The sequence below is a fragment of the Rhinolophus sinicus genome, chromosome 13, assembly GCF_057876585.1.
Source record: "Rhinolophus sinicus isolate RSI-liver-muscle chromosome 13, RSI-T2T, whole genome shotgun sequence".
NCBI lineage: Eukaryota > Metazoa > Chordata > Mammalia > Chiroptera > Rhinolophidae > Rhinolophus > Rhinolophus sinicus.
The window spans coordinates 59,841,322-59,857,564 of NC_142513.1; the positions used below are offsets into that span (position 1 = coordinate 59,841,322).

The 16,243-nt window shown below is 41.3% G+C and overlaps 1 protein-coding gene across 2 annotated transcripts in view; it reads right to left on the reverse strand.

The window, feature by feature from the left end:
• Window positions 1-4,064: 4,064 nt before the first annotated feature.
• The window catches only part of IQGAP1 (IQ motif containing GTPase activating protein 1), a 97,297-nt gene continuing 85,118 nt past the window's right edge, over window positions 4,065-16,243 (reverse strand). For both annotated transcript variants that reach the window (XM_088789454.1, XM_019716106.3), the window contains 6 exons: window positions 15,952-16,039; window positions 13,462-13,674; window positions 12,700-12,866; window positions 10,455-10,577; window positions 8,248-8,356; window positions 4,065-6,330 (listed from right to left, as the gene is read on the reverse strand). In XM_088789454.1, the coding sequence (XP_088645580.1) occupies window positions 6,217-6,330; window positions 8,248-8,356; window positions 10,455-10,577; window positions 12,700-12,866; window positions 13,462-13,674; window positions 15,952-16,039 (814 nt within the window). In that variant the 3' untranslated portion in view covers window positions 4,065-6,216. The remainder of the gene's footprint in view (window positions 6,331-8,247; window positions 8,357-10,454; window positions 10,578-12,699; window positions 12,867-13,461; window positions 13,675-15,951; window positions 16,040-16,243) is intronic.

A 16,243-nucleotide genomic window follows, 5' to 3' on the forward strand; every position in this document is an offset into this window, starting at 1 on the left:
CACTATTCGTTTGGTGCAAAAGCAATTGCAGTTTAAAAGGTTAAAAGTTGCAAAAACCACAATTACTTTTGCACCAACCTAATAGTTACTAAAAGCTTCACGTCAGGTTCTATTCTAGCCTTTCTCCCGCCTTTCGGAGTGTGTCCCGTGGAACATGCATTTCATAGATGACTAACAGGAGTTTCCTGAGAAGAGGGATGGGCTAGCAGTCAAACACATTTGGGGAAAGCTAGGTAACAGAGTTAAGCAGGTTTCTTGACTGTGGAAAGTTTTTTTAATATGCTTATGTGTGTCATGACTTGCAAATAGAATGATGGAATACAGTCCTTCCCAAACTTTCTTGATCACAGAACCCTCCCAAGGAGCACTTGCTGGCCCACTACTCCCCCAACACCCAGTAAATCAACTCTACTTCCTAATAAATATCTCTAGCATACATCCCCCCACCCCCAGGCTAAGAACTACTATCCACTCAAACCACCAAACCTCTAATTGAGATCTTAATTGGTTCACTTGTGCATCAGGGTCCCAGCAGGAAACAGATGGCACACTCAAACTGGTAATTTGAGGAAAGGTTAGTAAAGAGACAGAACAGGATTTGGAGATAATGCAGGACCCTCGGGGCTAGTTATGGCAGGGACATTGGCACTCTGGGCCTGGAGGGACTGCTTACTGCCATCAGGAAGGGCAGTTGTTTAGGGAGAGCTGGGCTTTGGTAGCGAGAGGCAGTCAATTCAGTGATCTGAAAGAATATATCCTACCTCACCCTGTTCCAGAACGCCAGTCTCCTTGTGGGGCCTGCCATTGACCAAACCCACCCAGAAGCTGCAGGGAGACAGTGGTGCAGTCCACGTGGCCAGCTTTCTAGGGCACAGAGGAGAGTGAAGGGTGATCTGGAGGGACAAATAGAAGATGTCTAGCACAACCTGTCCTGAGTCTTGCCTCCTCATCCCCACCCATCCTCCACGTTTCTAAAGCGTAAATCGGATTTCTTGCTCTTCTGTTTAAAATCCATCAATTGCTCCCTATTATTCTTAGAAGACAATCTGTAGTTTAGAACTAGCTCACGAGAGCTAATTGCTAGCATCTTTTCCTACTTCTCCATTCAGTGACAAGTGACATCAAGCTTGAAATCAGCTATGGGGAAGTATTTGCACCATAGAATTGGCAACTACTACTACTCAGGGCATTCTTTTTTCTTTCATAGAACTGCATATATTAAGATAAAAGCATTTTATTTACTTGTTCTGTTATGAACTCAGAAAATGTTCTTTTAAAAAACATACACCAGAAAGCAAGGAAGCTATCAAGGACTGCTGGGGTCATGGCAGAGGCTACGAGTCACTGCTAAGGTACTTCCACTGGCCAAGGAGAGGACCATTTGAGCATTTAAAAAAAACTGCAGTGGATTAAAAGACATGAAATATATTAAAAATCCAGCAGTCACAGGATTAAAAACCACCACCACCCCAATAGTCACCTTTAGAAGACATTAGGGAACCAGTCATTCTGAAAACTGGTTAATAAAAGGAGAGATGGATGCATCATCTTTTCCTGTAGGGATATTCTTTAAAGTAACCCAACATGTTAATGACAGGAATTTTTTAGAACAATTCTGATCAATGAATAGACTTAACAATACCATTTTGCAACCCCTAGTGAAATAAATCTAGGCCGTCATGACATGATCGGTGGCTGCTGAGACCATGTGAAGAAAAACTGATGGCAAAAGTTTATAACAAATGGGTCAAGCTGGCAACACTTGAACCCAATGACCAGTCTTTATCTATGTCACAAAAAGATAAGCCTCTGATGTGATATAATAGGAATTCTGAATATTCTTGCTAAAAGGTTGAAAGAGAGTCAGATCCACAAAGATGTAATAAGAAACTTAGAATGTAGAAATTCTGCAGGATCAACATCAAATACAAGATTAGAAAAAGTGGGAGAACTTATAGATTAAGGGCGGTATGAGATGTATCATCTAAATGTAGCATGTGGACTTTGGTACAAACTTATTTAAGCAATTACACTGGGGAAATGCAAACACTGACTGCATGTTTGATATCTTAAAATTACTTTTTAGGTGTGATAATAATGGTCTGAGGTTTTTTAAAAAAGTCATCTATAAAGAGTGGGATTTCTCACGTGGTACTACTGATTTTGGACTAGATAATTCTCTGCTGGGCATTGTAAGATGTTTAGCAGCATCCCTGCCCTCTACCCACCAGATGCCAGTAGCAGCTCCTTGAGACAAAAATATCCCCAAACATTGTCAAATGTCTCCTGGGAGCACAGATGCTTCCCACTGAGAAACCCTGTGTTGGAGAAACCTATTGCAGCATTAATGGTTGAAATAATGTACCTGGGGTTTGTTAAAATAACCCAAGGAGGGTGTGGGTGGAGGTAGAGATAGAAATTCCATCATATGTTGATAACTGTTGACACTGGGTGGTGGACACCTGGGAGTTCATTATACTATTCCCAATGTTTATGTTAGAAGTGTTTCATAATAAAAAAATGTTTACAAATTGTAGTGCCACAAGAGTATTAAAATATTTGTATTTTCCCCAAAGCATCTTTAGCATATCGGGTTAAACAAGTTGTCTCTAAGTCAAAAGGTCATGAGTATAATTCATAGTAAAAAATGTGACATTGCTATAACAAAACACCTTCCATTTCCATATGCTTATTATGACAGCAAAGTTTCTCAGCAAACAGTTGTAAAAATGGAAAATAGGAAGAGAATTGGTTCTCTGCCCTGTCTCATTCCAGCAAGAGTAATGTTTATCCAGGAGTTTCTGAAACCTTATGTATCTCTTTAGGAAACGCATTTCAAATAGCTTACTTTTAGAATTCTTTGTCAAGACAATATATTACTTTGATCAAATACACATTAAAGATAATTATGATGCATATATATTTTTCTGTATTAACAGCCTTTTATGGTCACCAGAAATAAGACAAAATTTTGTTACAAATGTGACAGGATAATCAAAACTAAGACTTATACTTAAAATATCACATTAGGATAAAATTCTGAGGGAAGTGGAATAAAAACATGAGTTTGAAGGAAAAAAGACAAGTTTCCAACTGACAAAGACCTTTGCTCATATACATACGTTTTTAAATGGATGGGGCGGTTTTCCATTCATTTCCTTCAAAAGTGAGGTCATTTTTATCTTGAAGTTTGTAATAATGGTGGCAATTACATACTTCACAATTTAAACATTTTTTAAAAATGTAGATGTCAAAGTTAAAATGGTGGAGGGAGGTAGTTTTCCCAAATTCTCCTCGGCTTTACAAGGACCTAGAGGTGAGGGCAGCACCACTGTGGCTGCCAGGAGCAGGGGGGCTCCTGGGCATTCACTCCAGGTTCCATCGCCCCTTCCTCTAGTTTCCCTTTGTTCTGGTTTCCTGATTTAACATTGCAATGCCTTCATAAGCACCTTTCTAACTCCCTTGATTTCTTTGCAGGACAATGTAGAGCCCTAAATTGTTAAAAAAAAAAACACACAAAACAGTCTGTTTCAGGTTTGAGTAACACACCTACCAGACATCCATCATCTCCATTTCCGAAGGGGAGAGCTGAGGCTCAGAGGTAACTTCCACAAGGGCCCACTGCCAGGAAAGCCCATGTTCTCACCACGTCACCCTTCCTCAGAGGGGAGTCGGGCCACTCACACAGACCATCACCTCCAGGTTTTCACTATGTTTACTTTAGAATGATTCTGTCCCCCTTATTTCATATTGTCACTTAATAGTAAACACTGCTCCAATTTTAAACTTTCATCTATTAGCCAATCAAAATCCAGTGATGTTATGCTCGTCCTCCCCACCAGCTTTTTATTTTTATTTTAGGGTGACTTTAAGGATATTACATTTAAAAAGTCTACTCACATGTTAAAATTCGCTTTAGATAATTCAGTGATTTGATAGCTGACTTGTGTTTGCTCCTTCAAAAGATTATAGAGGGTTGTTTTCAATTATTAAATCTCACTCTAGTCAACACTCTGTTTAGCAGGAACTGCTAACAATGAAACTGAGAAAAATAAACACAAACATGAACAAATGACCTTTTATTTCACAGAGATACAAAGGTAATTGTGTGGTGCAACAATCTGATGAGCAGTCCAAATTCTTGGGAGGAAGTAAATTCATGGGAAATGTCATGATGGCTGGTGGAAGAGAAGGTCAAAGGAGGAGAGAGATGAGACAGAGAATACTACAGCTAATAAATAAAAGTAGTAAGAGCTACTCGGTTTCAATGCCACTCGAGTTCATCCGGTCCTTCTCAATGCTATTAAAATAATAACTCTACATATAGTTATAATCAAAACTCCTGAAGGGCATTTTGTGCTATCCTGCATTAGAAGTTGTCAAGGGAACTATAATCCTTACAGATAACTGCAACATCACATTTTATTCAAGTTGTAAACTTGGTTCATTGTCTCTCCTGGATGTGGCCTAGGGAGCCCGACAAGCTTTTGGGAAGGGTATCCTCCTTGAAGGTAAACAGGTGGACACTTTGGCCGGTCCCAGTTTTTGAGGTGATGCTTCTTATAATAGCATCTTTTTTTAATCTGAGGAAAATATTTACTAAAAAATTATCCAAAATACAACAAAAACACAAGATCCAGGGTAGTAGACACCCCTTCCATGGCCTGTGGGCTGCCTAGAGTATGTAAAGAATCATACAACTTACATTTGTACCCAAGGAACTCACTGAGTAAACAGTCTACCATGAAAAACACGTCTCCAAGACTTAGTTGTAACAGGGACACATCACATAATTTCGCATGAAAAAAACAGTTTATTGGATTTAAATATACATCGGTAAATTTCTAAATGTTAGTTTAAGTTTTATGTTTTATGATAAAACAATACTGAACCAATCAGAGAAAATGGAGGCTCAGCAGCATGATTTCAGTATATTTACCTAAACAAAAGTTTTTAAAAAATAATATGACTTTTTATCTAAGAATAAAAACCTCCTAAAAATTCAATGTTTAGAATTGAATTGTTTTTTGACTAAACCAAGAAAACTAGAGTTCATAAAATAAAAGCACAGTGTGGGCAGCAAGAGAAAAGAGAAAGAAAAGGGGAAAAACAGATTTGAATGTCACATGTAACTTTGGTCTGCTGGTTTTGTTTCTTTTTGTTTCAGTCTATTTAAGGCAGGATTATCTCTCTGCAACCCTGCAAATAAATCCTAGTGTTTTAGCTATAAGAAAGTTTTAAGGGTTCAGATATACAGATAAGCCAATTTTTAAAAACCTTTTCTTACAGTATTCTAAAGGCTTTGAAGCATTATATAAATCTTTAAAATTTCTATCACCCACATTTTAAGAAAGAAATCTGCATTTTAATAAGGCACTCTTAAGATATAAAACAGCTATGAAAAAATTACATCCTATGCTAGGCGAACCTATTCGTTTTCCACAGAGACGGTGTAGCTTGCCTTCCTGAATCTAGTCAATCCCTGTGCACCGACAGAAGCAAGCAGGAGTCCCAAACCAGGGGGACGACTCAGACCATTCTAAAGTTACCTAAATAGTTGAATTTGATCAATGGGACTCTCCCATCCACTGACAAGAGCCTTACACTAACAGAATTGTCCAAATTTAAAAACAATACCTCTGCCTTTTCTAGAAATGCTTCCTTTGAACAGAGAACAGTGACTTCTGTTAGGCTCCTGCCCATAAAGAAAATCAGAATGGAAGAGAACCAATAGCCCTGTATCCTTCCATTTCACAGATGGGGCGAAAATATAAAGAAACTTCACTTTTAAATGATAACTTAGTAACTACAGATAAACTGGGTGCTAACAGCTTCCACTTCTAAACAACAAGCATTCAACCCCCACCGTCCCTATTGCTGATTAAAACACGAAAGCTTACAATACAGTAATGCGACCTCTAAGGCCATAACCACACGGAGAGATGTTAGGCAGGTCCCACTCCTTCCTAAGGGACAGAAGAAAATGAAGGAACAAGAGGGGTCAGACTAAGCCTGAAATACGATTTCACTAGGGATAAAAGGTTACCAAGGTCCAGTCAGAGCGGGAGAAGTTAAAAATGTGGCGTTGGGAGTGTATCAAATTGAGGCACCGTTGTGGGCTGGGTCTTTGCTTCCAGTGGGTAAAGAGGGGCCCTAGGCAGGTACCCGTGAAGCGCTCTTTTCCTTTATCCTCCTGGGCTGGCAGCAAATGACCAGTTACTTCCCGTAGAACTTCTTGTTCAGAAGGAAGATCAGAAGGTTGACATTTACTTTTGCTCTATCGAATAATTTCATGACTGCAACTCCTTCATACTGTAGCTGCAGCAGGTCCTGTTCAGGAAAACATTTTGACAGTTAATCAAGTCCTTGGAACAAGAAAAGAAATGCCACAACATAGGGAGGGATCCAGAAGGAACGAAGTGTGCCACGTGTGTCAGTGAGAAATGGGTTGAGAAAAGGGTTCCCGACGATAGCACTGCTCACGGCGGCAAAGCCCCTGAGAGCTGGAGCAAAGGCGCATGCTGGTCACCAGGCTGGGAGCTAAAGAGGTCATGTGGTTCGTATCAAAATTTACACAACATGGAGAGAAAAAGCAGCGTGTTCAGTTATCACACACATCTACGCCTCTTAGTTCAGAAGTTACAATTGTGTGTCTCCAGTTTAAGTGACGGGCCAGCTTGGAGAAGGAAAAGGCATTTCGATCCCTGGTGAAATACACCGGTCACTGAAAATTAGGTGAGGACAGTAATGCTGTCTCAACAAGCCCTACTAGAGTCTTGGTGTCTGTCTCACATGACAAAGCTTGTACAATCTGAAAGCAAAGGACAGGACAGGACTACACGTTTATCAGGTGTCTGCCATGTGCCCCAGATTGTGTATGAACATCACACAGCATCTTTTTAAGTCTGACACAAATCCTATGAGGTGTGATTATCCCAGGTTTAAAGACAAGGCGCAGAGATGGTGCTGAGTCTGGATCCAACGGCAAAGCCCCCACTTTTCCCACTACCCTTCACTGTCCAGAACAAATTTAGGAAATCTGAGCGGTGTCTACCCTCAACTTTCAAAGAGTGGTGATGAGAAACCAAGAGTCAACGGGCTCGAAAGGACCCCAAAAATTCAACCAATTCATCTTTTGGAAAAATCCTAGCAGCTCCGTGAGGACCAGGACGCTGGTGCGTCACCTGTGCTAATGATACCTTGCACCTGGCCGTCATTCCAGAGTTCATGAATGTGTGCACGGATGAACACATTACCGGGGCACAATGGTCGACGCATAAGACTTTGGTGAAACTGAAGGAATAACAGGATCTTTTTGTGTAAGGACGTGAGTTAGCTGTGTGCATCACAAAATCATTTCATATTTGTTCCGCTAATGTTTTGAGAGTCTACTAGTCATTGAGAAGGAAAGCAATACTACCTGTTTGTAAAGAGTTCACAGTTTGAAGGGTGAGAGGAAAAGAAGTTGCCACCTACAGTAACTGGTTGCCTCTAATAGCTGCAGAGCAAAGAGGAAACCATCCGTGGCCAGAGGAGGCTTTAGGGGTGGTGCCACACATGAAAGGACTCAATAAATAGAGGAATAAATGGGGGAGGGAAAAGAGGGTCCTCAATTAAGGGAGAGCAGCCTGTGCAAAACCCCAAATGCGTGTTCAGAGAACGGCAGGCCCAGTGTGACAAATGAGGCATTGTGAGCAGTGAGGGGAATGAGGTGGGGACAGGCTCTGAAGCGCCACACACACGGAGCTGAGTCGTCCTCCCCACGCCCTGGCATTTGACGAGTAAAAATTAGGCATAACAATGTTCTAAAATGATTTACCGCAGCGTACTTTTTGAATTTAAAATGAGATTCAGATTAGAAAGATGCAATTTATAGACACCTTGCCCAAAATATACCTTTAAGCACGTACACGAAATTAAAATGAGATAGCGAGGTCAGGCTACTGATCGGGCTTACAATTCTGAACTGTCCAGACTTGTACTTAAGCATTTTATTCAAGTGGAAGGTATCAGCTCAATTTGGTGGCAACATTACTAAGTAGGAGCTTCAGATAACTGCCTTCTGGAGATTTCCACATCTGCAAAGGCTCTCAGCGTGCACAGACCAAAGGAGACACACAGAGATCAAACACAGCTCCTTTCCCTGCAGTTCGGCTCGCTGCTGAACGTGGATGGCTTTCCCCAGGGGCGCTCCCACCTGGACCAGCCAAGACACTGAGCTTTCGGTTCTACCTGGTGCAAACTCACCTGATAATGTAACATAAACGTCTCCATCTGAACTCCCATGAATTTGGCTTTCACTTCAAAGTCGCCAACTTCTTCTGTTGGACTGATTTCAAAGATAACATTTTTAAACCTGTTGAAACATAACATCATTACAGTGTGATTTCCATGTTCTCATATGAAAATGTCCTGTGAAATGCAGAAAGGAGATGAACAATGTCTCTAGGAGTGACAAGGGGTACAAGCTAAAGGTCAGAGGACTTCTGCAGGCGAAGCATTGGAACCGCTACCCGAAGTCCTGCCTGCTGTGGACTTGGAGAGAAGAATGGCAGCCTCTCCCAGCAGCACTTGCATTCTATGAAAGAGGAACCATTGCGGAATGTCACCAATGGCCTCCGAAGGGAAGATGTCAGAGGAATTCTCTTGGCTTTCCCTGTGGTCACTGCTGAGACGTGGATAAAAACAGAATCAAGAGCAAATTGACTGGAAAGAGAGGGAAGAAAGGGTGTATATTTGAATGCATGAATGTTTGAAAAAAAGGGGGTCAGAACAAAAAGAACCAAGAGAAGAGGTTTTCTGGAAAGAGTAGGTGCTATATAATTATAAATGCATTGAGTATCATTAGAGATAAATTGCTATCTAACATATTTAAGGTATCGCTCACTCTTAACATGTTTCATGCCTGTAAATTTTGTGGCCCCAGAAGAAGGTGGGAATATGCTGTTCTCCAAGTGCTCAAAGCATGTCACCCCAGATTTTCAGAACTCAACTGGAGCAACCTTACTGACTATGAACAGAGCTGAGAACAATGAAAAGAGGCCACTGAGAAACTAAAAGAGACATCACAAAATCCATGCACTAAAGTGCACACACTGTACTCAACATGAGACCTTCACATGTTATTTCTCACAGATATTTATTTTTTGCGATAATTTTATTTAAACTGATTTGGTTTGTTATCTCCTTTCGAAGCCCATGAAAGCAAATTAAAAAGCAGTAAGAGAGGCAAATAATGGTAGGCACTTGAACAGTAGTGGCAAATGGTGACAAAATAAGGGAAGAGATAATAAATATTATGAAACAAATTTGAAAGATGTACAAAGTGCTCAGCCAAAAAAACACCCCAAAAGACCCAGGTCCCCAATTGAAAAACTGACCAGAGAAAATACAGCAAATAAACCATGTTTTAAACACACACACACCAACCAGAATTAAAGGAAATGCAAAATTTAAAAAAGATACTATTTTTTAACTATTGCATTCAAAACCACCAAAAATTATTGTTAAATGAGGACAAAGAAGTAGTGAGATAAGTAAGCACTTTCATACATATTTCAGACACTACTGGAAAGTACTTTGGCCATATATATAAAATATGTAAAGCATATATATATATATATATATATATATATATATATATCTATCTATCTATCTATATATATAATTTTATTTTTAATTACTATGGCTGTTCTTCAAAAAATTAAAAATAGAACTATCATATGATCCAGCAATCCCACTTCTGGGTAGATTGTATATCCAAAAGAAATGAAAGCAGGATCTTGAAGAGATATTTGCACACCCATGCTCACTGCAGCATTATTCACAATAGCCAAGAGGGGGAAGCCGCCAAGTAGCCACCCATGGAGGAATGGATAAACAAAATGTGATGTATACATAAAATGGAGTACATTTGACCTTAAAAAATTAGGCAAATGGTCACATGTTACAACGTGGATGACCCATGACATCATGCTAAGGAAGATAAGCAGGTCACAAAGAGACAAGTGCTGTATGATTCCATTTAGATGAGGTGCCAGGAGGAGTCAAATTCATAGAGAAAGTAGAATGGTGGTTGCCAAGGGCTGTGGAATGGGAATGAGTTGTTTCATGTGTATAGAGTTTCAGTTTTGTAAGATGTCTTGGTTTACAAACAGAACAAATGGAAGGAATGGCTTCCTGCTTTAAAGAGGAAAAATTAAGATGGGGCCCACAGCAGGTGTGAACATGTCCTGACACAAATGTTCCACAAACAGGGAAAAGAAATACTTCCTTTTGATAATAGACAAATTAACTCTGAGCATTAGGCCTAATTCTGCATATCAATGTATATAGATAGAAAATATAACAATGACCATCCAGTTTAGAGAAAGGCAATAAGATAAAGATGTAATAAACGCAGAAATTTAAAAAAAAATCAATGTATAAAACAAAGTAAAAAAGTAAACACTCACTGATTCCCTTGTAGGTCCTCAATTTCCAGAAGAACTCCTTTTTCATGTAGTCTTGCTGCTGTATATTTCAGAGAAATCTTTTTGCTTTTCTTTCCTTTCATTTCCCTAGGCTTTTTGGAGACTCTGTAAAAATGATATCATGTCACTTTCTATAAATACCTACTTGGAGTCTGTTGGTAATTTAAGGATATGAGGTCAGAAAACAAACTTCCCATACACAAGTATAAGTAACATACCAATTCTAAAATGGCAAATAAATGTTAGGATTAGCCTAGGTTAATATCACTGCAAAACAGTGAAAACATTATTAAATTGCTTTTGCCTTTAATTTAAATTATATTTGAGGACACATCATGAATGTGACAGTATCATAATCCTTCTATGTCCCTCTCAGAACCTAAGTACCTACAAGTAAGCGTGGGCCTCCTAATGCCAGCCTGAGGGAAAGTACTGAATTCCCGGGAGTCACTCTATGCCCCTCAGCTGTGTAGGGGGGATCATATAAACAGCTCAGATAAGTAGTTTTTAAAAGAGGAATGGGAGCAAGGGAAAAGAAACAGATGGTAGAAGCTATTAGGATAACTGAGGCAAGAACTGATAGGAAAAATAGAAATGAATGAGAACCAGGGATTTGGGACTCCCGGGGAGAGGGGCTCAAGAGATGGGGTGGAAATGCTGGTAGGAGTGTAAAAGGGAATAATCCCTATGAAAGGCAACTGAAATATCTGTCCAAATTACAATTGTATAAAACTTTTGACCCAGCAACTCCACTTCTAGGAATTTATCTTAAGAAATATGCCCAGGGTGGCCGAATGGCTCAGTTGGTTAGAACATGAGCTCTGAACAACAGCGTTGCCGGTTCGATTCCCACATGGGCCAGTGATGACTGTTCCCCAAAAGTCCCCAATAAAAATAAAAATAAATTAGGGGGAAAAAAAAAAAAAAAGAAAAAGAAATACGCCCATACTTGCAAAATGACTTATGTACAAGAGGTTATTTGTTGCAGAATTTTTAATAATAAATAACTGGAAACAGTGTAAATGTCTATCAATGGAGAATTGATTGAATCAAGTGTTCTATCTACACAATGGAATACTATACAGCCATTAAGAAAGAAATGAGAACTAGTGCTATCTGCTTAAAAGGCCTACAAGCATGACGGCTCTGTGACAATGAGCACATCTAGTGCCTAGATCTTGGCTTTTAAATACCATTCTTCACTAAAAGGAACCACGAATATTTGGAGAAATAGCTAGTTTCAAGTCTAGGGAGGGGAAAGTACAAGTTTGAACCAGAAACATCTTGTGCCTTAAAGTTAGGAATTGCTCAAAGAATGAAGGGGACATGTCAAAAGGGCACCGGAGCCAGCTCTGCAAGTTGGATGAGGTGGACCTAATTTTTATCCCTTCCCACCAGCCCTGCTTTACTCCCAGAAGTCTTTTAGGGAGGGAGGGGGAGAGGGAGCAGAGAGAGAGGGAGAGGCAGAGGGGAGGGAGAGAGGAGGAGAGGCATAGAGAGAGAGGGAGAGAGAGTGTGAGTGGGCACACAGGTGGAAGAGTAAGTGAGCCAGAGAAAGGTGAGGTGATGTGACAAAATGTGAAAAACAGGTGAATTTAGGTGAAGGGTATGTGGGCGTTTACTGTTTCATTCATTTAACCTTTCTGAGGTTTGAAAATTCTTAAAATGAAGTTAGGAGTAAAAAATAAACTAACCTACAAGTAGATCGCGCACTTACCGCCTCACCTCTCTTGGGTTTCAATTCCCCTCCCTGTAAAATGGGCAAGCTGATGGCTTTCGGCCGCACCAGGAGGGCTGCATCAGACTTTCCTCAGCAGCCAGCAAAGTCGGGCTGGGACCCTGAGCACAGCAGGTGTAAGGAGATGCTAGGGACCCGGGCTGTTTATAACATTCCCTGAGTGATTCTGAGGCACAGCCAGGTTTCTGGGACCACTAGATAACCTCCATCCGTGATTAACTTCTAGGGCCAGGAAGACGTTGTGGAACAGGGGATGCTTAGAAATAAGCACCCGTGAAACCTGCCACACTGTATTTATTTACATCACATAGTGACAAATGGAACTAGGAAAGATGCAAATGATTAGAAACAAAATAAAGAACTAGTGCAATGAAAAGATCCAGTGAGTTTTAAGTAAAAATTTCCAATGTCACTTCAGTTGCCTCTACTTCATTTTCTCCTGACATGGATTCTTTAAAAAAAAAAACAAAACAAAAAAGCAATACTCACTTGCCCTTGCTGGCTAAGTTATCCAAGCAGGTTTTGATATAGCTTTTATAGTAATCCACCTGCTCTCCGTAAAAGGTGGCCTTGGAGTTCAGGGCAGCGTACGTCTGCTGCAGTTTCACCAGCTCGGCCTTTCTCCTCTGTCGGTATCTTCTCTGATTTCGAATATCCTGAGACACAATTAAGAAAATGGTGAATGTCATGTGCTTCTTAATCATTTACACCAGAACCCAGCAGAGCTTAACTGTGCCTTGCATGACCACACATTCTTAATAGGCAGCTAATGCATGTGCAATAATTAACCAAGAAATTCAGATCTCATCCATTTTTTAATTTCCCACTTGTATTTTCCAGAGGAAGGGAACTGTGTTACTTTTACAGACTTCCACTTCTTAGAATTTGTTTGCAAAGTTGGTTCAAACCTCTTACATATGTTGTCAGGAGAGGGAGAAAAAGATAAAGATTTGATGATCAACGCAATGTGAATTTGTATTTCATAGAAATCACTAAAAAGGCCTGGAAGAATTCCAAAGAGGCCAAGACAAATTTAGAGGCAGGAGGCTCTAATTAGATCCCTCGTCTTCTCCCTATTAATTCAGGCTATGGAATAAGTTACCAAAGGGCAGGCAAGGTCCTCATGTTGGAAGAGTCAGAAGCGAGTCTTCAGAGGAAAGGACACTGATTTGCCCATGAACTGAATGTATGTCTAACAAGCCTCCGAGACAGCTTTGACCATGGCTGCCATCACTACCCCAAGTACAGTACCCTGGCAATGTCGTTGATCAGCTCCTGGTATCTGTTCTTCGGGTCCACGGTCCCAAGTTCTGTCAGCTTCTTCAAGCCCGACTGGATCTTTTCCTTCTTCTCCTGAAGAGTGAGGTTGCTGTCTTCCTTAATAAATTTTGACTTTTTCATCTTGTCAGGAGTTTTGGCATCACGGATAGCACGTCTCTGCATGGCCCTCTGATGTTCTGCTTCCTACACATTAAGAGAAAGAAATTTCTGGTAAGTTCACTACACGAATCCAAAATGTGAATTTATACAGCATGTCTGCACCTGAATTTACACCGCTCTCAAACTCCATTCTGGAAACAGAGAGAACAAACCTGCGCCCTAACAACTAAGAGAGAAACTGCATGAAGCAGAGGCAGGTCTCTCTCCATCTATGAAATTGCTTCTTAGGGTTTCTCTCCTGGACTCTCAGGTACGGGAAGGAGATTGGGCTCTACTGGCTACTCCATCCATCCCTCGTTTTTCCCCTATCACATTCTAGGACACGGAAGCCACTTTATTGTATTTGAAACACAGCTCGCTGAATGTTATAACCACACCAATGCAACACCAGTGCTCAGGAAATTCTTGCCAATTCTTTTTGCCACCTTGTCCAGGCTGAATCATCTCAGGCCTTCTCTCTACCTCCAAGCACACTGCAAAGTCCAGTATCTTGAAAAGAAAAAGACCTTCCTTTGATTCTTCTATCTTTCCTAGCCAACATCCAACATCTTCCCATTATGTCCCTGGCCGGCATACCATCCACACTTGCTGTTCCATTCATTCAGCACTTTATTCTTTATTTAACTCCTTGCAAACTGGCTTCTGCATCTCCTGTTCTCATCACCACTACCATTCCCCCACCCCAAATCCAGTGCCTTTTCTTAGTTGTCACCTTGCTCATCTTCCCTGCATTTTCTTCTGGCCCTGAGCACAGGTGTGGTAGCTCCAAGTGACCCGTTATTTCTCTGTCATGTTAACTCTCAATACTTCAATGATCACCTCTGTGCTGACAGATCCTAAATCTTTGTCACTAGGGCTCCAGTGCCATATTTTGAGCTGTTTGTACTGGGATGTTTACATTTAGAGTGGCTGGAATTCCTCCCAAACTGGAGCAATTCCCTTGCCCGTGCTGCCTTTTTCTCCAAATGACATACAACGCAAAGAGCATAAACTTTGGAGTCGGACAGAACTGGATCCAGTTCTGGTTCTGCCACTATAAGTAGATGATCTTGGGCAGCTTATTTAACCTCTAAGGGTCTCAGTTAGATCATCTGTAAAAAGGATGAAAAGAGACTGTGCAGGGAATAAATGAAAGAATGACTCTTTGCCTCTTTTCTTGCCTCTCATCCACATCTCTTTGATAATCAGTCAGAGCATCTAAAAGCTGAAAATTCACTTAAAACCCTGGCTTTCAAATAGTCCTCTATGTAGCCTGAAGGGTTTCCCAACAGGGACCACCGAGTCCTAGCGGGCGGGGTCCAAGGGCCCCATTCCTGGGGCGACCAGAGTAGCTCCAATTTCACCTGCTGTATATATTGGGCTTCCAAGGAAACTGTCATTTAATGAACAGGATTCCTATGCTCAAAATCCGAAAACGACTGCCTTGATCTACTTTTCACTTTATAAATGTGAAACAGGGGCTTAAACAGGAAGAGGCTCATCCATTGCTTCCCACCACCGTGCCGCCGCCAGCCAACCGGGCCGGGACCTTATCACTCACCTGGATGAGCCTACTGCCGTCTGCTCTGAGAGCACCGGCAATTAACCCCCACATTACCCTCCTCCTCTCTCCAGTGCCAGATTCCTGTCTGAGTTTTGGGTTCTATATAATTCGTTCTCATGTTGTGTGTCTCTCTACTCACCTTCACCCACGTCTTCATTCTAGAGTCGCAGGCCCAACCGCATCATGTCGCCCCTTTCTGCTCACGTGGACTCCCCTGCCTGGTGTGCCCCTCTTGTCTCACGTCCTATCCGCTTTTTCTAAGTGTGGCTCAAGCCCCACTTTCTCCTGATGCTTTGCTGCTCATATTCTCTTGCCTGAACATCAAGCATTTCTACAGCCAATGCCACAGTTAATTTTTAATGGTTTCCTAATTGCTCCCAGTATATACGTATCACATTTCCCCAACAAGATGATGAGTTCGTTGAGTTTAGGAGTCACATTTTCTATTTCTATCTGTCAAGGCACTTAACAAAATCCTGACTATATAATATTCAATAAATTACTGGGCAGGCGCACTGGTTCTGCCTCGGGTTAAATTAAAACACATACACATACTGCATGTAAGTGCCAGGGAGCCTTGTGCCCTAAGAACATCTGCCTCCGGATTTAGGAACCAACAACTTTCTCAGTAAGCCCTAAGCACCACCATCCTCCGGCCCAGCCCTGGGTCACCGCCTCTTGTCATCTGTGTCCCTCCTCCTCGACCCTGGCACACGCTTATCATGGTGTATGGTGTATGTTAAACCCCGAAGTTTTACCTGTTCACTGGTGGCTGGTGTTTCTAGGATTTCAGTCAAAGTCTCTCCTGGCTGGAACCGGATGACATCCACAATTAAACGTTTTGTGCTGAAAGGAGATGGAGGAAGCATGTAAACATTACCAGGTGTTCTGCTTCCTCTCAAATGGAGCTAAGAAGCAGTGGTACAAACCCCACCTCCCAGAGGTCCCACTGGGCAGCTGTTGATACCAAGGCCCAGACTTATTTGAGTGGGTACCAAGGCTAGGATTTCTAAGGTCTAAATTTCACCTTAGCAAATAAGACAGTCCCGT